At 44.5% G+C, this 23,999-nt stretch overlaps 1 protein-coding gene across 10 annotated transcripts in view; it reads left to right on the top strand.

Moving 5' to 3' along the window:
* CFAP61 (cilia and flagella associated protein 61) overlaps window positions 1–18,322 on the top strand; it is a gene marked incomplete at its 3' end in the record, with an annotated part of 282,754 nt that extends 264,432 nt beyond the window's left edge. For all 10 annotated transcript variants that reach the window (XM_082745398.1, XM_082745393.1, XM_082745389.1 and 7 more), the window contains 2 exons: window positions 9,922–10,012; window positions 17,842–18,322. In XM_082745398.1, coding sequence (XP_082601524.1) covers window positions 9,922–10,012; window positions 17,842–18,042 — 292 coding nt within the window. The remainder of the gene's footprint in view (window positions 1–9,921; window positions 10,013–17,841) is intronic.
* Between the last annotated feature and the right edge of the window lie 5,677 nt (window positions 18,323–23,999).

The raw sequence follows: 23,999 nt of genomic DNA, 5'->3' as shown, positions 1-23,999 counted from the left end.
TCATTAGCTTTCGTATGTCTGTTGCCTCTTCTTGTCAGGGAGCCTCTGACAGTAAGGCTCACGGCATCTTTGTCTTTGCATTTGGAATATTTCTCCCCGTAGGCATTCAGCAAACGCTGGTTTTTATTTTTTTGTTCAACTCTAGACCAGTGTTGTCCAGTGGAAATATAGTATGGATCCTGTATGTAATTTGAAACTTTTTAGTAGACACGTGAAAATCATAAAGAGAAAGAGATGAAATTAATTGGATAATATATTTTTATTCAACTCACTATACCCAAACTGTTTTCTTTTCAGCATTCAAGCAATATAAACACGTTGAGATGTGTTATGTTCTCTCTTTTTCTGTACTAGTCTTAAAAACCCAGTGTCTCTTTAGCCCTTGTAGCACAACTCAGTTGGGACCAGCCACATTGCAAGTGCTCATAGCCACGTGTGGCTGGTGGCTGGTGGCTCCTGGACTGGGCAACTAGGGTATTGGGAGGGGCTGCTCTGGACCTCTGTTTTCTTACCTACAAAACAGGAAGGTCTCCAAGAACTATCATCTCATATGTCTTCCTGTTCCTTAAAAAAAAAAAAAAAAGTGGGGGAGCTTCTAGGATTTCCTGATGAAGAAAGACAATATCCCCCTCTGAGAGTGAAGAGTGTCTTTCCACCAGCGACCAGATGGACCCAGCCATTTCCTTATATTTCCCTGTCCCTTGTGCTCAGTGTGTGGTATATAAAGCCCTCAGAAGCAAGGTCTGGCCACGGAACTTCTGTGGGCTCAGCTCTGAAAACTTAACTCCTTGGCCATTTCTTTACTCACAGTGACACAATCAAGAGGCTAAACAATTAGTGATTTCTTTTAAATTTTTATTTCAAAATAATGTCAAATTTCTGAAAAGTCTACACAACTAGAACAAAGTAAAAAGTTGCATACTCTTCATCTAGTTTCCCTAAATGTCAACATTTCCTGTCCTTGCTGTATCATTCTTTCTTTCTCTCCCTCTCTGTCTTTACATACACACATACACATGCACACTCGCGCACACACACACACACGTGCATGCACACACACACACACACACACACAAACACACACACTTTATGGATGGGAAGGCATAATTGTTTTCCTAATGTTTGTAAGTAGAGTGCAGAGACACGCTGCCCTCTAGATCCTTCAGTATACACTTCTAAGACTATGACATCCTTCCATAACCATAGGACAATTGTCAACATTTAAAAACCACATGAATATGGTATAAATGGACTTTTCAGTCTTAGTCTTGCCAATTGTCCCACTGACCTCTCCCTACTGATCTAAGATTAGTTCTGTCTGCAGAATCGTTTCCAGTCTAGAATGGCTCCTGAGGCTTTTATCTTCATGAGCCTTCACCTGTGAAAAACACAGCCTGTTTCTTTGTAGAGTGTCTACCCTTTTGGGTCTGTCTGACATTCCCTCATTATTCCTGTCAGGTGATGCCTTCTCAGCGAACCACGGGTGCCATTTTGTGTCCCTCTCAGGGCAGCCTCTCAGGAGGCACACGGTACGGATCTGCCCTCTCACTGTATTGTTAACCGTGGCCCTGCGGCTGGGGTGGAGGCTGTAGGTTCCTTTGTAGTATTTTTACTTTCGTAATCAATTAGTGGCATTTTGAGACCATGTGATGTTCTGTTTTTTTATCCTTTTATTCCCCCACTAGTTTTTGCACCCATAAACAGTTCTTGCTGGAAATTTCTGTTACTGTGTTGGTGTCATGGGGAGAGATTGCAACTCCTTCATTCATTCTACACGTAGCACTTAGCTTTTGATTGTAAGGTAGAGCTATCCCTCTCCTTCATGTGTGTTTTCATTTGTCCATATCAGTGTGGACTTAATAGAGTCTCATACTATCTCATGGGTCATAATCCATCACCCTCATTATTGTGTGTGTGAGAAGTAAGAACTGGGACTATGTTGGTTGTTGTTTTGGTTTTGTTGTTGTTGTTTTAAGTAGGCTCGCCACCCAGTGTGGGTCTTGAACTCACAAACCTGAGATCAAGGTTCGCATGTTCCACCAACTGAGCCAGCCAGGCACCCCACTGTTTGTCAAATTTTAATACTTGATTTTTGGAAACTGCAAACCTGAAAATGTAAGAGTGACAAAGTGAAGGAACAGTCTGTAGTTTCTCCTTATATCTGATAAAAGCCTCAGTCAAAAAAATAAATAAATAAACATGTTACTTAGAAAAGCCCGTTATGAAAGGGAATTATTCGTTTTTCCAAGATTTTTTATTTACACGAGAGAGAGAGAGAGAGAGCATGAAAGAAAGAGCACGAGGGGGGAGGAGAGGGAGAAGCAGGCCTCCAATTTAGCAGGGAGCCCTGTGTGAGGCTCGATCCCAGGGTCCCAGGATCATGACCTGAGCTGAAGGCAGATGCTTAACCGATTAAGCCACGCAGGCGCCCATAAAAAAGAATTATTTTAAACATGTGTTAATTACTGAATTACTATAAATGTGTATTAAACGTGCTATATATTCTGTACCAGTGAGTGATATTTCTATTAAGCACTCTTTTAAAATTCAAAAGGGCAATTCATTTAACCAAAGGAATAACGAGGCAGCACAATACCTTGTTTTTCTGGTGTTGGCTAGTTCTTGTGACCTCAGTCTCACAAAAGGTAATTCCACCTGGTTCCTTTGTTCCCCCAACCCTCGGACTTGCAGGGGCTTATATGTGCATATATACACGTTTTTTTCCCTTTTCCTACAGAAAATAGATAGGAAATGGCCATGGCCGTCCGTGAGCGTGGCTGAGTGGCTGAGTGGCCTAATGCTAGCCCGTGCTCTCTGCAGCCTAATTAAAGGAAAATGGTTGTGCTTTCTATGAAGAGAGACACAGAATAACAAGAGAGGGACACAGGAAGTGAAGCTGAGCACTTAGAGCGTTCCCTTTGCTGCAGCATTAAATGCTAACCTTGCCTCATACTCTTCGGCCTAAATCTATATAACAAATCAGTGTAAATAGCTAGACAACTTCCAGGGCACTAGACTTACTGTGCAAATTCAATTAACGCAGCCCCTAATAAACCAGCGATGTGCAAGGAAATGCCACAGATGGAACAAAAGGCCAGACGTGTAGCGCCGGATAGAGTAGACTCGTCCCCATGCTCAGACTGCGGTCACGGGTGGCACCATAAGAGACTGCCAGACCCACTTGCTCGCTGTGGAGAAGGGTCCGGGCAGATAGCGTGGCCCCTGTGCTTTCACCAGTAAACTTAAATAGAAGGACAACTCTGAAGTATACAAAATCTACCCTCTTTCTATAAGAAGACAGGTTTGCTCTGGCAAGTTAGGCAAAAAGGCAGACAGGTCAGAAGACAATCTGGCCCAGCTGGGCCTTGACATGTCTGCACCTTGGCCACAGCCTGCTTTCCTGACCGCCATCTTGATAACATCCCACGAGCCACTGAGTTCACCCCTTTTGTTTTAATTGCCTCCCTCTTCAAAATAAACCAGCAAAAGCAAGAAATTCCATCTTTCCTCTTTTTACTGAAGCTTCATCAGTTCAGACAAGAAAAAAATATATCGAGGCCTTGGTTTAACTGTTTTTATTTTTATTGATTCCCACGGAGCTCCTTAGTGTGTGACAAACATCATGAAGGCTTGTTATGAAGTCTCTCTTACCTTTGGTGCAGCTAAAATTCATGCTGCCGTAAAACAGCAGCTAAAATAGTTAATGCAGATGCCCTTGAAGGTAGGAAAAGCAGTCCCCGAGGAGAAATTTGCAAAAGACTCTCTTCCAGTTAAACAACATTTATTTCGTCTCAAATTCATCCCAGAAAAATCTGAGGTAGCTTACACAAATATATACAATAAGATATAAGTAAGAACAATCATCATCACACGATACAAATGGAGCTGTCTCCCTGTGCTGGTCATAAAGCCAACCATGTTCACGGATCGTCTGCTCCCATTCTGACACTAAGTCTTTGAGGTAAGGAACCACCTTTTCCCCCATTGTACAGCTATGAAGACCGAGGCTGGGAGATGTGAAAGCTAACCAGCTTGAGATTACATAAGCAACAAGGGGCGCAACTGGGATAAAAAGAAAAAGGCATCGGGAAATGGGGAACTAGGGGCAGGACAGCTGCAGGGGTCAGCATAGGAGATGCTCAGTTGGGTGCCCCTGCCATTACGGCTGGCGGCTGGCGTTGTCCTTCCTATGCAGAATGGAAAGGGAAAAGGAATGCACACCTGTTTCATTCTTTCCCATAATGAGATTGTACTGGCCTTCTTTGAATAAAAATATTAGCCCCTGCTGGAGGGAATCAGGACTCAGATAGCCTGCTATTGGGATGCCTTCACCCACCTGAGATGCTCTTGCCTGAGTAGGGTGTGCAAATTAACATTCTCAGCATCCTTCAACCACAACAAATCAGCTTCGGAAATTCTTAGGGAACAAACCTCACTCCAGCTTAACACATGTGTTTGGTTTGGTTTGGTTTGGTCACAGGGCACGTGGATTTTTAGCAAGTAGATTATAATGCCTGCCTTTAAAAATCTCCCCTAAAAAGTAGAGCCCCCTGTGCATTATAGAAAAGAGAAATCTAAATTGCTTTCATCTTAAGCTGATGCCCACATGCAGCACTTTAGAAAACTCAGGCCCCACAGCCCTGCCTCTGAGGGGCGGCTGGGGAGTTGGAGAGGCATTGTGTTCTGTGATGGGAGAATATTACTCTGTTTGGAGAGAAATGCTGGAATATAAGGTTATTTAAAAAATTTTATAAAATTGTTACACAGCCCCATTTTCTCTTCAAGTCAATTTCCTAAAATGTTAATTTGCCCGTGGTTCAGAGGGCAGCAGGGATGAATAGGCAGAGCATAGGAGACTTTAAGGGCCATGAAACTCTTCGGTATGATACTGCCGTGGTGGCTATATGACAGACCCATTTGTCAAACCCACAGAATGTGCACCGGGACAGACAAATGAACCTCAGTGTAAACTACAGACTTTAGTTACGAATAATGTATCAGTAATGAAATGACTGGGTGGCTCAGTCATTCAGCCTCTGCCTTCCGCTCAGGTCATGCTCCCAGGGCCCTGGGACTGAGCCCTGCATCAGGATCCCTGCTCGGTGGGAAGCCTGCTTCTCCGTTTCCCATCCACCCTGCTTATGTCCCCTCTCTCGCTGTCTCTCTCTCTGTCACTGTCACATAAATAAAATCTTTAAAAAAAAAAAAAAGAACAATGTATCAATACTGGTTCATCAACTGGAAGGAACTGGAACAAATGTGCCTTACCCATCATGCAAGGGGTTAAGAGAAGAAACCGAGGGCGGGGCCAATGTATGGGAACTCTGCATTTCTGCTCTCACTTTTTCTGTACACCTAAATCTGCTCTAAAAATAAAACGTATTCATTAAAACATGTTAATTTGCCAGAAGCAAACAAGGTCTGGGGGAGTATGGAAGTGGCTTATAGAGAGAGACAGAGCTACTTGGGGCTAAGAATGTAAAATGACCAAGCACCACAGCCCATAACGGGAACAAAGGGACAGGGGTCTTCATCATAGTGGCTGCTCTGAGGTCATCTGGTGAGCCCTTAAAAATCACTACCAGAAGAAGCAGTTTCTGTAAGCACTGAGGAGGAACCTTGCAAATGAGATTCTTCTCCGGGTAGATTTTTGAGTACACTTTTTCCTCTCTTAATCAAAGGGACTATTGGAAACTGCAGATTATCTGCTAGTCATTTTCTTCTTAAATCCCATTCATTTCTGCATTCCATCTGATCAGAGTTGAAATCACCTTCCATGATCTCAGGGTTCTGTGATCGAGTCCCACATCTGGCACCCTGCTCGGCGGAGAGTCTGCTTCTCCCTCTGCCCCTTTCTCCCCCGCTTGTGCTCTCTCTCTCTCAAATAAATAAATAAAATCTTTAAAAAAAAAAAAAAGGAATGGATGACCTTCCAGTGGGACTTCTGTTCAGGGGTCCACCCAAGTCTAAAATCGTTGTTTTAACCCCAGGCTAAGAATGTCACTTCATGCATCTTTAGCTTGATCCGGGTGGCAGGCTGTGAGAATCTGATGGCACAGACAGGTGTGCAGAAGCTGGTCTCCACGCAGGGTAGGGGCCCACACACTCCTCCTCTTGCTGGTGCACCAGCTCTCTCCCCCTGCCCCCATGCGGCAGGAGCCTTAGCATTTCATGACCCCATGTCCATCGCATGAAGCTGCACTCAAACTGAGAAGGAGCCTTCAGAAGTCAGCCGACTGGTTTGGCTTCTAGGGTGTCTCTTTTCATTACTACACTTCGCTTTAAATGGAACCCAGAAGTTCTTTCTTGAGAGAGAAAGAAAAGCCATAGAGACTTCTTAAACCTTTCCCTTTTATAAGTAAAAATGGCTGTCACAGATGAATTCCAGGAATATAGGTAACAAATAGTTCGCTACAGGGATTGTCACCTTCTGGACCAGGGTCCCAAATTGTTTTCTGATGGGAGACAATGGTAGGAAGTGTGAGAGAAATAAGATTTCAGGTCTCCCAGACCACTGGTCTGCAAGCTGTTCGAGGTACTGTGATATGACCAGAAGTCATCAAATGCCCAGGTGCCCTTTCTGCTGGACACTGGTGTGAGAGTCATGGAGAGTTTCAAAGGCAGCAAAGAAAAACTTTGCAAAAATACCCAACTTCCTCTACGTGCCTCCCCTCCGTCCTCCCCCTACGCCACCCTCCCTCGCGTCAGGGACTGTACAGAGCGGCTGAGCGACTGCATTTTCAGAAGATGAAGGATCATGGGTTTCTCCAGCTAGCAGTGCGCGGCTCTGTGGACAGAGGCTAATGGAATGTGGGCATTAGACGGTGGGTGGGCTGGGACCTTCTGGAAGTGGAGTTTCCTCAGAGTTCTCTCTATAAAGCAGACGGGGGGGAGGGCATGGAGCAAAGATGTTGCGCGGGACCTGGGTTATGGGCACAGGGCCGTGCCAGGCTGAGAAAGGCAGAGAGACTAAGGATGTGGCACCTAGAAGGATGTGGCTGTAGACCGTGAGATCAAGAGGGTGGAAACACACTGGAAAAATTTAAAAGGGTTCATTGGTGGGGCCCTCACTTAAGCTTCCAACTCTCGATTTCAGCTCAGGTCATGATCTCAGGGCTCTGGGATCGAGTCTGAAGTCAGGATTCACGCTCAGTGGGGAGTCAGCTTGAGATTCTCTCTCCTGCCTCTCTCTCTCTCCCTCTGCCCTCCGCCCCCGCTCTGGTCAATGGATAAATAAACAAATAAATAAATAAAAGATTTTAAAAATATACAAAGGAACCCCTTGGTTCCTCACTTAGGAATTATGACAGTTTCAAGTTTGCATATCCCAAATTCCCTGAAGTAGGGACCATCCAGGCAAGGCTGTGCATTAGTGTCTGGACATAGGCTACAATCGATATTTTGATCCAGAAAGCTACTCTTCCAAGACGTGTCAAAACATCACCCCTCTGGGCTCATCCTCTCCGAGGTGGCTAGCTGGGCACCAATGCCATTGCTCCAGGAATTAAATGGAGGTTGGACGTTGGCCAGGGTTTGTAGGGGCCCAGAACCCCAGCCAGAACTCCCATCAACTCAGCTCCACTCACTACAAATTAGGTGGCCTCGAGCAATTCCAGAGGCAAGCAGATTTCCTCCAGCAAATTTCCACAAAGTGCCCTTCTGACACCCTCAGCCTTGTTTGCTGTGGGGCTTAGCAAGACCATCCCGAAATCCTGGTTTCACCTATGTCTTTCCCTCTCTTCCCAGCAAGGCTCTCTTTTTCATAAAATTGCCCGTCTTGGGGCACTTTACCGAGTTGTCACCTCTTAATTTGGCAGAACTTGCCTCTGTCCTAACGGAAGACCGATCAGGGCCTGGTAGTATATAATGTACTCGGGCAACGTGCATTCATTCATTCGTGGAGCTCTGGGAGATACCTGTCGCTTGCAAGTGCTGAGCTAGATGGCCACAGAGTAATGACAGTGGTCCCCGCTTACCGGAGGGAATATCTTCCAAGACCCCCAGTGGATGCCTAAAGCCAGGGGTGGTACTGAGCCCTGCATACACTGGCTTTTTCTACACACACATAACTACGATAGAGTTTAATTTATAAACTAGGCATAGTAAGAGATTAACAGCAATGACAAATAATAACAGAACACTTACAGCCATCTACTTTATAAAAGGTATGTGCATGTGGTCTCTATCGAAATGTTATCATGCTGTAATCGCCCTCCTTGTGATGACGGGAGATGCCCGCATGACCAGGTGAAGGGACGTGAAGGGAGCGGGCGTTAAGACATAGTGTGAGGCTACTGCTGGCCTTCTGACGACACGTCAGGACGGGATCCCCTGCTTCCAGACCACAGCTCATCTCGTGGTGACTGAAACCACGGAAAGTGAAATCGCAGATATGGGGAGACTACTATACAGCATAGTCCGGACTGGACTCCTTCCCCTGGGAGCATCCTTCCCGCCCATCCCGTCCTGAGCTCACCCCTTACCACTCCCCCTCTTCTCTCCACTCTGCCTTCCTGAGTGCTCTGCACATGCACTCCTGCCTCCAGAACTTTGCACCTGCTGTTCCCTCTCTCTGGAAAGCTCTTCCCCCAGATCTCTGCGTGACTCCCTCTCTCCCTCCCCTCGGGTCTTTACTCCCTGAGCCTTCCTTTGCCCCCCCCCAACATCTTTGTCTGACTTGTGTTTTTTTCCTAAGCAGTTCTCATTATCTAACACGCTATATATTCACTCACTATTCATCACTTGAATGGAAAGCTTCCCAGTGGCAGGATGCATGTCTCTTTTGGTTCCTACTGTTTCCTCTGCACCCAGAACAGTGCTGGGCACTGGTGAATGTTCAATAAATATTAGTGGAATTAATAGTTGAACGAATAACAACAAAGGAGGTAATTAAGCATGAAATTTGGTCACATTCTGGCCAAGGAAATAGGTGATAGGTAATAACTGATCTAGCTTAGTGCCATGCTTAGCGTAGCACAGACTTGTCATGATGCTTGTCCTTTGTGGCCTCAGCGGTCCCTGGGACTCATCACCTCTTCTCTAAGAATTAACTTTAAGTCTGGGGAAACAGAAGGTGCTCGTTTGCACGTGGGCCCCAGTTTTTTCTTCCCCTGTATGCACACATGACATCCATTAGCCGTAATGGGCATGACAAACACATCCAGAAAAGAGGGAAACCCACATGACCGGTGTGTCCCCAGCACTGAAGAAGTGAGGTTTCTGGTTCCCAGACACCTGGCGTTAAGATAAAGTAAGAGTTAAAATACCAATAAATGTGCTTGGTCCTCCAAGAATGCATCAGATTTTCAGCGATCGCCTGGAAATAGAGGAGGACCTTATTGTTCTCCGGGTAAGAAAGCATTTATTCAAACAGTTTTCAGTGAAGAGTTAGCCAATATAAACACCAAAAGAGCTGCTCTCCTAAAAAGAGATTCAATTAAGCATCAGTGCAATTGTACGGAGACCATGTTGAACACCGAGGTGGCCTGTTTTTCTGGTCATTATTAATCCTGAGATCTTAATGATGCACAACGTTTGTGTCATTGTCTACCCAAATGTAATTTGTTTATGCAGCAGTTCAGCTAATCCTGCAATCTGTTTTTCTCAAATGAGGGCAGATAATGGAGACACCGTTCTTTACAAGTCTTCAGGCTTTTAAATTCTGATAAAATCAGGATTCTTCGCTGGGTCTTGCCCCAGCTCTGAATTAAACCACTTTAAATGTAATTATGGAACCTGGCCTTACATCAGGAACATCCATTTAAAAAATTGATTGGCTAGGCTGTTCCACGAGGCATTTTATGAGCAAACGATTGCAAAGGGGCCAGAACTGTAATTTATAAAGGCAAAAAAGCAGGTAAATACTTTATTAGTGGTAATGAGAGGGTTTCCAGCTAACTGAATCTTTTCTTTCCTCCCTAGCTACTTCATGGAGCCATGGTGCATGGCCCTCTTTCACGATCGTTTTATTGATCTAAGGAAAGAGTTACGCCAGATCTTGACCTCCAAGGAGGTAAGAGTGATTAATAGATATGTGAGTTATTCCTTGAAAATTACAAGCAGTTTATAGTCGTTGATCATTTAGACTTTTGTCTACAGTCTCCTTTTCAGTTTTACTTTTAAGGCCAACAATACTTCCTATAAACAAGCTAGGGAGCATGCGAGCACGAACATCGTGGTACTTCTGGAAAAGTGTGTTATTTAAATCTTTTTGGGAGAGGCAGATTTCTTTCTCCTTTTTACACATAACTGTATTTCCAGCTAACAGTGTCCGCTGGAAACTGGGTCTGAGTTTTATCTACTTGTTCTCAAGAATGAACATTGAATTCCTTTAGTTTCTGCCCACACTTGCTAGCCATTCACTAAACATGTGTGCACGTGTGTGCGCACGTGTGCGTGTGTTGTTATACAAATGTAAAGGGAAGACATAAGATGTCCAAACACACCCCTTTAATATCCAAAACCTCTTTCTCAAAGTGATAATTGACTGGAAGTTAGGCTACATTTCCCAAAGTCTCCATGCTCAGCAAGAAATTTGACTCTGCAATGTCAATCATGAAATACTTGGGAAACTTCAAATTCAGTTCTTTCATTCAACACGAGAGTCCTTACGGGAGCTGTGGAATGTTAGCATCTATGCTCAAAAAGTGGTCAGATATCCATCCTAGATTCTCCCTTGCTCCACTTGGACAAGGGCGGGGGCACAGCTTAACCTCACTGTGTTTTATTGTCTTCATGGTCAAGTCCTGCGACTCTGTTATCAATTCCACTTGAGAGCACCTGTGCCCCTCGAAGGTTCCCATGGTGAAGGCCACCATCTTGGGCAGCACAGATCATGTGCCGAGCCCCAGCTGTATGAACCACCTCCCTTAACCATAATGAGAGCCATTCAGGACACTCTACTGTTACAGTTTTGACTTTATCAATGAGGGGGCTAAAGCTGAAAGATTTAAAATGACCTGCTATGGGTTACACAGCTAGGCTGTGGCCAGCAAGTTTCAGACTCAAGGATCCCTTGGCCTGAAGCCAGGTATACAGGCAGTGAGCCATATGGACTAAACTGCTGGGCTTGGTATCTCCTCTTCATCGCCTGCCCCCTTTTCAGTTTTATGCCGGGGGTCCAAGATGGGAAATTGAAATAACTGTACTAATCCAAAGCAGATTCAAATTGGGGGAAATAGGTTTAAAGTATAAATCAAACTCAGTTGTCTTTAGGACCCACACAGATAGGAACCAGGCAGGTAAAGGTACATGAGGGAGGCCGAGGGGACTGTGACCATGCAAAGGTCATCCCCTGCTGAAGTCACTCAAATCTGAATAAATGCTACAGGTTTAACAGGTCCCCCACTTCATGCTAAAACTGAGGGAGTCAGCTGAGGTTGAAACATGAGCTCGAGTTGTGAGCCTGGTGTTTACTGAATTTCATTCAAATCCTTAGGCCCCTCTCTTGCTCTCAAAATGCATTCTATGGTTCATTACTGCACCACAGCAAAGACTCATTAGTTTTCTAGTTATTCCATCAAAACTCTGTGCCTAAGTCCTTCTACACCCCCAGAATCGAGCTCCTCTGTTAATATTTCGCACAGAGCCAAGGAGTTTTAGAAGTCAAGCTTAAAAGGGAAGCTGTCCTCTCATTTTTTCAAGTAAACCACAAAACCCAACAATAGTCGCTTTTCACGGTCCTGATTGAGACCCCTTAACCTTTTATCCAGAGACAGACATCTGCTCTGGGTCAGTTTGTTATGTGTGAAGTCAGCACGGACAACAGGCCCTTTCAGTAGACCAGAAGGGACCATGAACATTTGTGGAAGACACACTGAGGGCTCCCCCACCATTCTTGTGGCTTTTCTAGATTTCTGGGAAATGAAACTTCTGGAAGAAGAGCTTCCACCGAGACCTTGCACTGCTTTCTGCATTTCCATTTGTCAAGTAGGCAAAGCTACAGGGAAAGGTGGTGCCCACAATGGTGTCTGCCTCTAGCTCAGACCCGTCTCTGCGGAGCAGAGATGACCTGTTCCCACCTCAGAGAGCTGTGGGAGGAGTGAAGGAGGGATCACATGCAAGTAAATGTCACAGAAGAACAGCTCCCAGGAATTGCTGGCCCCCACAAATAATGGCAGTGGAGACCGGCTGGCAGTGGAAAGAGGGCTCAGATAAGCAGATAAGCAGACATGCAGGAGTTCATTTAAGAATCTTGCAATAGGGGGCACCTGGGTGCCTCAGTGGGTTGGGCTTCTGCCTTTGGCTCTGGTCATGGTCCCAGGGTCCTGGTATCAAGCCCCGCATCAGGCTCTCTGCTCTGCTGGGAGCCTGCCTCCCTTCCTCTCTCTCTGCCTGCCTCTCTGCCTACTTGTGATCTCTGTCCGTCAAATAAATAAATAAATCTTTAAAAAAAAAAAAAAAGGAATCTGGCAATAGGAAAAGAAAGAGCTAGCCTTCACTAAAGAATGATGGTAATTCTTATCCTCAAATATTGAGATGAACGTGACCCACTTCATTTCACTTCTAGCTTGGCTTTAGGAAAGTACAGGAGTCCAGTCCCATCAACTATGATATCCTATAGCTCTCCCTCTACATGAAGAAAAGGGAGTAAAAGACTATTATCTTTGACTGTTTTATTTTAAAAACAAGCTCATTGTAAGACTTCACAAGTCCTTTCATGGAAGTAAAGAGGAACATATTATAAACCTACTGGGACTGCTTTTAGCAGTGGCTTAAGCCAAAGAATCACTGACCAATGTGAAATTTTGTATAGTCAAGATCATTTCTCAAAAAGATAACAATTATAGAAAAATATTATAAAAATATATGCACCTAACAACAAAATCCATATTTATATATATATATATATATATATATATAGAGAGAGAGAGAGAGAGAGAGAGAGAACTGTTGATAGGAATCAAGGAAGAAGTAGTTCTAAATTAAGGGCTGGGGAATTCCATATCTCACTTTCAATAATGGATAGAACAACCATTTTTATTATTGATATTGATATTCTTATTGATAGAAGATCAATAAGAAAATAGGGCACTTAGACAACACTATAAAACAAATAGACCTAATAGAAACACACAAAACACTTTACTCAACAGCAGCAGAATGCACATTGTTCTTAAGCATACATGGAGCGTTGCCCAAGACAGGCCATATGTTGGGCCACAAAACAAGTGTCAATAAATTTTCAAAGACTTAAATCATACAAAGTATATTCTCCAACTTCAATGGAATAAAACTGGAAATCAAAAACAGAAGGAAATAATTCCACAAAACTGTGGAAATTAAACACAGACTCTTAAGCAACTTCTTTGATTTTAAAGAAGAAATCAATGAGATATTAGAAATACTTAGAAACAGGGTGCCTGGGTAGCTCAGTGGATTAAGCCTTTACCTTTGGCTCAGGTCATGATCTCAGGGTCCTGGGATCGAGCCCTGCATTGGGCTCTCTGCTCAGCGGGGAGCCTGCTTCCCCCTCCCCTCTGCCTGCCTCTCTGTCTAGTTGTGATCTCTCTCTCTCTCTCTGTCAAATAAATAAATAAATCCTTTTTTTTTTTTAAAGAAATACTTAGAAACAAATGAAAAAATCACAACATACCAAAACTAATGAGATACAGCTAAAGCCATTTTCAGAGGGAAAACTGTAGTTACAAATACCTGGAGTTGTATAAAGGAAGTATCTCAAATCACTAACTGAATTTTATACCTTAAGGGACCAAACTAAACCCCTACTAGCAGAAAGAAGAGAATTATAAAAATTAGAGTAGAGATAAGTAAAATAGGGAGTAGAAAACCAACAGAGAAAATCGGTGAAATCAAAAGATAGTTCTTTGAAAAGATCAACAAAATTAACAAACCTTTAGCTAGACTAAGGATAAAGACTCCAATTATTAAAATCAGAAATCAAAGTGGAAGGGATGCCTGGGTGGCTCAGTCAGTTAAGTGTCTCATTCTTGATTTCAGCTCAGGTCATGATCTCAGGGTTGTGAGAGCAAGTCCCAAGTTGTGCTCCACACTGGGCATGGAGCCTGCTTAAGATTCTCCCTCTCCATCTCTTAAAGAGAAAGAAGAAGAAAGGAAAGTGGGAACATTTCCACTGATCTTACAGAAATAACAAACGATTATAAGAGAATGCTATGAACAATTGTATGCCAAGCAACTAAATAACCTGGAGGAAATGGACAAATTTATAGGAACATACAAACCACAAAACTGATGCAAAGAAATTTTAAAAATCTCAACAGACCTATAGTAAGTTAAGGTATTGACTCAATCAAAAACCTCATGACAAAAAAAGAAAAAAAAGAAGTTCAAGATCAAGTGCTTTGCTGGCAAATTCTACCAAACATTTAAAGAATTAACAGGGGCTCCTGGGTGGCTCAGTGGGTTAAAACCTCTGCCTTCGGCTCAGGTCATGATCCCAGGGTCCTGTGACCAAACCCCACATCAGGCTTTCTGCTCAGCAGGGAGCCTGCTTCCCCTCCTCTCTCTCTGCCTGCCTCTCTGTCTGTCAAATAAATAAATAAAATCTTTTTAAAAAAAAAGAGAATTAACAGTAATCCTTGTCTAACATCTCAAAAAAAAAAAAAAAATGGAAAGGAATACTTTCCAGCCCATCCTTTGAGGCCAGCATTATCCTGATACCAAAGCCAAGACATCAAAGGGGAAGAGAACTACAGACCAATATCCCTTATGAATTTAGACCCAAAAATCTTCAACAGAATACTAGCCAACTAAATCCAGCAGTATATCAAAAGGATTATACACCATGGGCAAATGAGATTTACCCCAAGAATGTAAGAGTGGCTCACTATATAAATATCAACCAATGTAATACACCACAGTAATTTAGAATGAGGAGAGAAAAAAAAATGCTGTTATCTCCATTGATACAGAAAAAAACATTTGACTAAATCAAACATTCTTTCATGGTAAAACACACATACACACACACACACACACACACACACACCCCTACAGCTAAAACCACACTCAGTGAAAGACTGAAAGCTTTAGCTCTGGGGTCTGGGACAAGACAAGAAGGCCTTCTTTGACCATTTACATTTAACTTTGTATTGGAAATTCTAGCCAGAGCAATTAGGCAGGAAAAAGAATCAAAAGACATCCACCTTGGAAAGGAAGAAGTAAAACCATATTCTGAGATGCCATGATCTCATATGTAGAAAATCTGAAAGAATCCACAAAATACTAGAGCTAATAAATGAATTCAGCAAAGCTACAGGATACAACACCAACCCACAATCATCAGTTGTCTACATTAGCAATGAATAATCCAAGAGTGGAATTAAAAAGACAATTCTATGTACAATAGCATCAAAAAGAATAAAATACTTGGGGACAAATTTAAACAGGAGGTGTAAGATTTGTACACTGAAAACCTCAAAAACATTTTTTCTTTTTTTTTTTAAGTGTTGTTTGTGTTTTTTGTTTTATTTGACAGACAAAGATCACAAGTAGGCAGAGAGGCAGGCAGAGAGAGAGGAGGAAGAAGGCTCCCCACTGAGCAGAGAGCCTGATGCTGGCTCGATCCCACGACCCTGGTATCTTGACCTGAGCTGAAGGCAGAGGCTTTAACCCACTGAACCACCCAGGCACCCCTCAAAAACATTTCTGAAAGAAATTAAAGCAGAACTAAATAAATGGAAAGACATTTGTGTTCATGAATTGGAGACTCAATATAGTTATAATGGCCACACTCCCCAAAGCAATGTACACGTTTAATGCAATCCTATCAATGTCCCAATGACATCTTTTGCAGAAATGGAAAAATTCAGAGGAAATACAACAGACTCCAAATAACCAAAACAATCTTGGGAATAAAAAAAAGCTGAAGGACTTACACTTTGCAATTTGAAAACTTACTATAATTCAGTAGTAACCAGGACAGCGTGGTACTTACATAAGGACAGATATATAGGCAATGGAATAAAATAATGGATAATCCAGAAGTAAAACCATTTACATGGAAAGATTTATATCATTAATCATTAGGGAAATGCAAATCAGAACTACAGTGAGTTACCACTTCACACCAACTAGGATGGTTATTGTTTAAAAAAAAAAAAGGAAATAAGTGTTGACAAGAAATAATGATACTGAAGAGGGGAGATGGTCACACTGAGGGGAGAGATGGTCACATGAAGGGGAGACAGTCACACAGAGAGGACACACTGTGAAAGACAAATGCACAGAAAATGTTTATGGTTTAGAGCAATATTTGCCTTAGATAAAAGTTCCAGTTTGTGATTTTATAGCATTTACCCCATGGTCAGAAAAGCACCATATACCATGAGACCCAAATCTTCTATAATTTTTGTAAAGTCATATTTGCTTGATACAATTCTCTGAAAAACTAAGGAATCATGTGGATCATAAATCATGCTTGGGGTCATTCTGGCAGCCCTCAAATGTTTCAGCCCCCCTAATATTAAGTCCTGGGCATCGGGTGCCGTTTTCTCTGTCACTGTTTTGCTGAGCTGATACAAATTTGAAGTCCTCTGAGCCCCACTGACTGCTCTTCCAGGTGAAGTATGTGTAATCTCCAACACCTTGTAGGGTCTCACTTAAATAATCCAGTGTTAACTGTTTTGCTTCCATATCTTTTGAACCTATTTTCCTATCTATAAAATTCTTACTATTAATAAATTAGTATCCATTAGAACTTTGCAAGTCATGTACTTTTTTCTTGTTCAAAAGAAAAATTATTGGAAGTTCAAGCAAATATACCTTGAAAGTCCCCGCGACTCTTCTGTTGGGGTAATTTGGAATTCCTGTGGTGTTCAAAACACGTTCAGCTCAAAGCTTGGTGACGTACATAACCTCTTATCAATGGGCAGGTATACGATGAAGCAAATAGGGTACAATGTGAGCCGTGGAATCCAATGGTGTGTGTGCAGTGGTGCTAAGTGTACAATTCAGTCAACATGCCTCTGTTTGAATATTTTTATAATAAAATGTCAGGAAAACATGTACTATATTACAGATATGCACAGCATATCTCAACTTTAAATAACTATTGCTGAGCCTTATCTTTAAAGATGTCAATGAAATTTGACTTGACTAAGAATTTAAGGTTTTTTTTTATGATTCTCTTTATTTATTGGACACACAGAGAAAGAGATCACAAGTAGGCACGGAGGCAGGCAGAGAGAGAGGGGGAAGCAGGCGCCCCACTGAGCAGAGAGCCCCATCCCAGGATCCTGAGATCATGATCTGAGCCGAAGGCAGAGGCTTAACCCCCTGAGCCACCCAGAAGCCCTGAATTTTAGGGCTTTTAAATCCTATTTCTTGAGAGAACTGTAGCCACACGAAACTTCTAGAAGTTTTCATGTAAAAATGTTTAATCACTTCCTTTCTTATTTTTAAAACAAGGGTGATCTATAATTTTTATCTGAGTATTAAGAACTTGACATTACTATTCTTGCTAAACCTTGAGAACATTACGTCAAGTGAAATAGGCCAGTCAGAAGAAGACAAATGCTGTTTGATCCCACTGACATGAAGTATCCAGAGTAGTAGATTCACAGACAGAAAGTAGGATTACATGGCACAATTCTGCTTTCTTCATAATTGGATGACTTTCTTATATGTGTGTCCTGGGTTACTATTTAAATAAATTAACCTTTATATTATTTTTTTTAAAAAGGGTTAAAGCGGTAAATCTTATGTGTATTTTCCCACAAGTAAAAATAAAAATTTAGAAACCTGGGGGTGGGGTGGCGAAGACCGTCCTTGGGAAGATGAGTGTTTTTTTTCTTTTTAGTGAAACTGCCCTATTACTGTCCAAGTAATTTCTGTTATCTGGTCTCTTCCTGTGTTTTCCAGGAGGAAGACCTTCCCTCCATAGAACAGTTAGCCCGGCAAATAGAAGATGAGGAAATTAACCTGAAGGAGAAGCCCCGGAATTATCTCAAAAGAGTCTACCAGGAAACCATCTACAAGTCATTGGTGGAGAAGAGCATTCTTGACTACCTGCACTATAACCACTACCATCTGCCCATGTACGCGTGGCCAGGCATCATTTAGGTGTGGCCACGTCTCCACTTTGTTGTGTTCCCACGTGGAGTTCGGCGACGTGCTCGGTGTAAAAAGGAAACCTCTCTGAAGCCTGGCTTGACAACCAAGCACCACCGTGGTTTTGGGACTTCTTTTTCCACCTCCACAAACGCCTGTAGTTTTCTATCGTTCCAGTAGGTGGCGCACGGCCGTGGGTCTCTATTCTGGGGCAGGGAGATGCTTTTGAACACCAGGCTAGTTCCGGTGCAGAATAATCCATTTCAGCAATAAAATGGGATACACTGTGCAAGACTTGTTTTTACGTTGGGTGTGATTCTGATAGATTTCCCTAAATGCCCTGCCGCCAGTTTTCTCAGTTCTTCACCTGTTTATCCAGTACTACTCCTTGGTGATAAAAAAAAAAAAAAAAGAAAGAAAGAAAGAAAAGAAAACCATGAGCCCAGTATGGAAAATCGGTGAAAGAGACGATGAGGAATTAGCCCTGTAATCCAACGTCATAAGAACTGTCTATGTGAACTTTGAAAATTAGGCAGGTGGTATCACAATTTCTGTATTTTGACGTTATAGGTTATGAGAATGAAAACTCTTAAGGTCACACTGGCTAACATGTTTTAACAGGTTTTAGATGAGAAAAATATTAGTGGCCAATCAATGCAGTTCATTTCCTTTAACCCTTAGCACATGCTTTGCACTGGGACCTCTGGTACATGTCACCTGTAACATGGCTCCAAAACCCTCTTTCTTATAAATAAAGCAAATTTAGTGCCCACTAGAAAACATATGGATGCAGGAACAACAATAGTTTTCATTTATTTGGACTTCTTTTAATAGATAGTGTGACACAATTCACAACCAAATTTTTTGATCAACAGGGTTTAAAATCGTTTTCATGGGTGCAATTCTGGTTTTTCAAAATTTTTTTTGTATTTATGTCAACATTCAGCCAAAGTTGGCACAATTACACTTGTCACTCAGCTATTAGGAGGGAAAATCATAGTTGGTGTTACAGAATTATACACCCCTTATCAAACTGATACGTCTCAAAAAGACAATTGTTCCAGAACACTAGGTTTGAGTTTTCTGAAGCAGGCAAAAGCAAGCAATAAAGTCCGCTAATCCTTCACACCCGTATGTTTTACACAAATGTGTGGGTCATTTAGAGGGAGGCCCAGCTTCAGCCACATACTACAAACTGTGTAACTGAGAGAACAATACCTACCCTTTGGTTCTTCAAACTGCAAACCAACACACCTGAAACCACATTTCAGGGGCCACCACATAAGTCAGCTTGAGAATCTATTCACACCCCCCCCCCAACTCCCTTCCCCGAGAGGTCGTGGGTGAAACTCATCAGAAAAAAGAGTAAGTTTCCGTGACAGGCCCTGGGACCTGTGGGTGGAGATTAACAACCACCTCAAAAAGGATCAAGGGTTAGGATTTCTGCAACCAAGTATTACCCTTGAAAACCTTTTAGTCACACAAATGCGATCCCACATTACAATGCCGACCTTAACATTGAATCACACATTCATGTGACAGTAAGTTTTTCTTTGCTGCTTTTGAAAAAGTAGGCTGGGATTTGAAAAATGTGCAGAATGGGCTTTAGTCTACAAAATGTCTGAAGAGGTCATTCTCACAACTGTCCCACATTCACAAAGTGAGTAATTTCCCAAGTCTGAGCAGGAACTTTGGCATCTCTGGGTGGACTTCAGCATTTTACCAAACCCAGGGACAACTTCGGTAAGAAGAATAGAGAAGAACCCAGGGGTCATTGATTTGGGGCCTGACACTAGCTATGTTAAGGACTTCAAGAGAATGAAGGTATTTACTCCTCACTGATGATAAAGCCTTGCCAAAGAAAGCGCTTCCGAGAGAACAATATTTGGACTTCAGTGTGCGAGCAAAGATTCTGCCGAGACAGATGCATGCCTGAACTCCCTGAGTATTTCAGCATTTGCTGTTGAGCTGGGGACATTTTGGGCTCAAATGAAGGCAGATCTTGGAATTCGATCATTTTGAACAAAGCACAGTGACAAGAAAACACCAAAGTCAATTTCCCCAAGTCTCAGGCCTGCAATCACATGCACCTGACCATGTTTCCTGAGGCCTCTGACGCTGGTATGTGGGTGTGTGATAGAGGATACCCACCCCGTTTCCAAAAATGGCTCCTTGTATTACACCCAAATATCACAGGAAGGCCAAAAGGAAGCTGGTAGGGGAAAGGGAGCACTGCATGGAGGAAAAAACGTAAAGCCAGCCAGTCAATATTTACTCTTAGAAGAAGTGTGTGTGTGTGTGTGTGTGTGTGTGTGTGTGTGTGTGTTAGAGTGAGAGAGAACCCAGCTCCGGGTGAGAGAGCGCTAGCTAAGAAGCAGGGAGAGGGGCTCGAAAGTGCCGCTTGTGAGGAGCTGTTGATTGTTTTCTGGTTGAGAGAAGAGGTGATGATAAGGCTGGGATGCGGCGAGCGCCGGGGACGGGGCCGCGAGCCGGCAGCTGTATGCTAATGCTCACAGAAACCAAGCCTCCGCATTCCCCATTAAAGCCGGCGGCCAGGAGGCCACACATCACTGAACAAATAGGCTCTCTCTAGACAAATAAAATAACACACGTTGGCCTACGGGGAGGGGGAGAGCCAGAGGGGGAGAAGGGTGGGGGAAGAGGGAGGGGGGAAGGGAAAAGAGGAGGGGAGAGAAGAGTCGGGGAGGAAAGGGACGGTCGGGCCGACGGGAGGGGAGAGGAGAGAGCGCTAGGGGGAAGGATGGGTGGTGGGGGTGGGGAGAGGGAGCCGCAAGGGTAGAACCGGAGAGAAAAAAGGGGAAAGTCTAGGGAAGAGAAAGTTGAGGGTGGCTAGACTGGAAGTGGAAAGCTGGAGACCGGCGGGGGGCGGGGGTGAGGGGGCTCAGGATATGAGGGGAGGGAGGGTGGAGAAAGAGGCAAGGGGAGTAGGAGAAGGGCAGGGGGGAGTAAGAGGGAAGCGAGTGGGGCAGAGGAGCTAGGAGGCCAGAGATAGGAGTCGCGGCGGGGGGGGGGGGGATAGGAGAGGGATAGTGGGTGCAGGGAATGAACACTTACACCCAAACCCCAAAGCAGCCACAAGAAAAGGGATACTGAGGCCAAGGCGAAGTTTGCGCCCCTTCTGGCCCGCGGGGGCCTGGGCACCTTTTGGTCCCGCCTGGGGCGGGCGACGAGGAGGATCGGAGTCGCGTGCCCTTTCCGGTCAGTTTCTGTTGCGGGTGGTGCTGCGTTTTCTGAGACGGCGGCGCGCGTGCAGTGCGGCCGCCGCTTCACAGGTGCAAGCAGTTCCCTCGTGCGCCCCACGTTGTGTCATCCCGGTCCGTTCTGTGACATTCCAGCTCTAATTGGCATAATTCTCTGCTTATGGCTTTTCCACATTTTCTGGCTTCGCCAGCACCACCCTTTCCATTGCGGGGTCTGGGAGCCTCTGGCCCCGCTCCCAGGGTCCCACCCAAGGCAAAAACAAAACGGCCCCGAGGGCACTTCACAGAGCGTGCAGTGGCCCCGACGGCACACTCGGGAGGATAAAAGGGGCAGCCAGCCACCCCGTCGGCCCCAGGCCGAATAATGGGTGCGCAGCAGATTGCCGGGGGCACTCGAAACTCGAGGGGAGGGAAATACTTGAGCGCGGTCCCTCCCCGCGCCCCGCGGAAGGCGCAGCCTCGAGGATTCTCCCTTGTTCGCTCTCTTTCATGCACTCTCCTTTTGTGTGGAATTATTTAAACGAGAGATCCATGGCAGCTTTATGCTAATGTGCCGAACAAAGACAGCGGCCCGCGGGCGGGTGCCCGGAAGGTGCCTGGAGGCCGGACCGGGCCGGGTGGGGCGGCAGGCGGGCAGCGCGTGTCTCTCGCGTGCCCCTGGGACTGACACAACAACCCCTCATTCCTGCAAACACAAAGCCTCTCCCGGGCTCGGGCCCCGCGCTCGCCCCGCGCACTAGGGAGCGGGTCCCTCCGGGACCTGACTGCGGGTTCGGCGGCTGTAACGCGCGGTTCAGGCCGGGTCGCGGCAGGTGGCAGGGAGGGCCTGGGGTGCGGTTTCTGTGAGTTCCGGAGAGGGGTCCACTGCAGAATGGAAGTAGGGGTGTTGGCGGGGAAGCACTGTCAACCCCGTCGCCCCTGGACATGTCGCTAAACGCGCAGCGCGGTAGGATTGCGGACCCTCCCGTTTCCGCCTCTCAGGAGCTCAGTGACCGCCTGGACAGCGCGACACCCCACCGGGCAATTCCTAGGCCGAAATCCCCGGCTTTGGGGGCCTATTTCCAAGCTTCGCGCTTTCGGGAAACTCCCCGGAGCTAGACTCTTGAGCTGGGGTTCACAGTGAACCCCGGCGCTCTCCCCGACGGCTGTCTGGGACACCAGTACCGGAAAAAAAAAAAAAAAGAAAGAAAAATAGAGAGCTCCCGCGGCCTCCAGCCCTTCGGCTGTCAAAGGAAGAAGCCGCAGCGGGGTCTGCAAGGATGAGAAGCACTGAGGCTGCCGAGTGTTTCCAAAGCGCAGCTCAGGACCTACCCCACAGGAAGGGGAGGAGTCGCCTGAGGCCTGGGAAGGACACTTGGGGACCTGCCTTGGATCCCTTTGCTCGCTGACTCTGGTGAAGATCCTCTGGAGCGAGGCAAAGCACGGCTCAGTGTTTCCCCGATCCAACTCCACGCGGCGCCCACTCGGAATCGCAGTGCGTTAAAGGCCGGCCGCTGGGGCGCAGCGTGGTGGTGCTTTGCTCTTCCCAGAAGACAAATGTTTCAACCCGATGGCCCCGTAGGGAGGGGGGGGGGGGATTGCAGGCGCGCAGATTTTGAGAAATGAGATCACTCAGAAGACAACCGAAACTTAACGACCAGGTGCAAGGCTGTACCTTCTTGGAGGTTGCTGGTGTGTGCGTGCGCTCTCAGCCTAATTCTTCCCCAGTCCTGAGACTTGAAATTAGTTTCTAATACTAGCACCTTTCAAGTTTCCATTTATTTTGGCCATTCTCGTCTGAAAGCAGATTTCACTCTCCCTGGCAAGACTAAAAACCACAAACTAAGCAAAAGATCCATTGAATCTCAGTATCTCAATAGTGTTCAATAGATCCTCTAGGCTTAATTCAGAACCCGTTTGAATTCGCTGCATTCAGGAAGGATTTTGCTTTGGTTTGGTTCTTTTGCCCCCCCCCCCCAGCCCTCTTTACAATTATGGGTGTTGTTATTTTTAAAGGATTCACAAGGTGACTAACTCACTGTTATCTGTTGAATGAAAGCAGTGTTACACATGCAAAACCAAATACCCCGCAGTCAGTTGGGGACAGCGGGCAGAGCCCCCGCCCTATTATTCCACAATCCAGATGGGATTCGTGATTAGAAAATAAAATTGGCCAAAGCTGTCCCGGAATCCCTCTCCTACTTCTAATTACATCAATAGTATTAATCAGCGCCCAAAAGAGCAAGGAAATAACATCAGTTTCTTTTAGATGAAAACATATTTATAACTTTCATATAAACTCATTTTAGATTCTAACTTTTCTTGAGGACTAGTATTCACCGCAGTTAGCATTTTTAAAACGAGGGTGAGAGCTTTCAAAATATATTCCATTATATGTATTCTACTCTTTTTAGTCTGAGTTTAAAAAAAAAGATCACAAACATAAAATCAAACATCTTTCCTTTTGATTAACCAACTTGATTAACCCTTTGATTAAATAAGCCTAACAAATTTCCCCATTACAACTTATTACCCATGGATTCTGGGGGGAAAAAAATCTGCTTAATTTCCCCACCAGGGTATTTTTAGAGGGAAAATCCAAAAACAATTAAATACTTTCAGTGGCATTAAACATAACAAAACTCAGCATAATCTATATAGGTGCAGAGTTTTCCAGAAAAAAATTGTCCGTTTCCTTCTTTCTCAATAAAGTGAGGGACACAACATAACATTTTCTGCGGCTTTGCTATTTGTTCTCTAGTGACGGGT

Source organism: Mustela nivalis, assembly GCF_964662115.1.
Source record: "Mustela nivalis genome assembly, chromosome: 8".
Lineage (NCBI taxonomy): Eukaryota > Metazoa > Chordata > Mammalia > Carnivora > Mustelidae > Mustela > Mustela nivalis.
The sequence above is the reverse complement of the archived record's forward strand: the minus strand, read 5'-3'. Positions and strand labels throughout refer to the sequence as shown.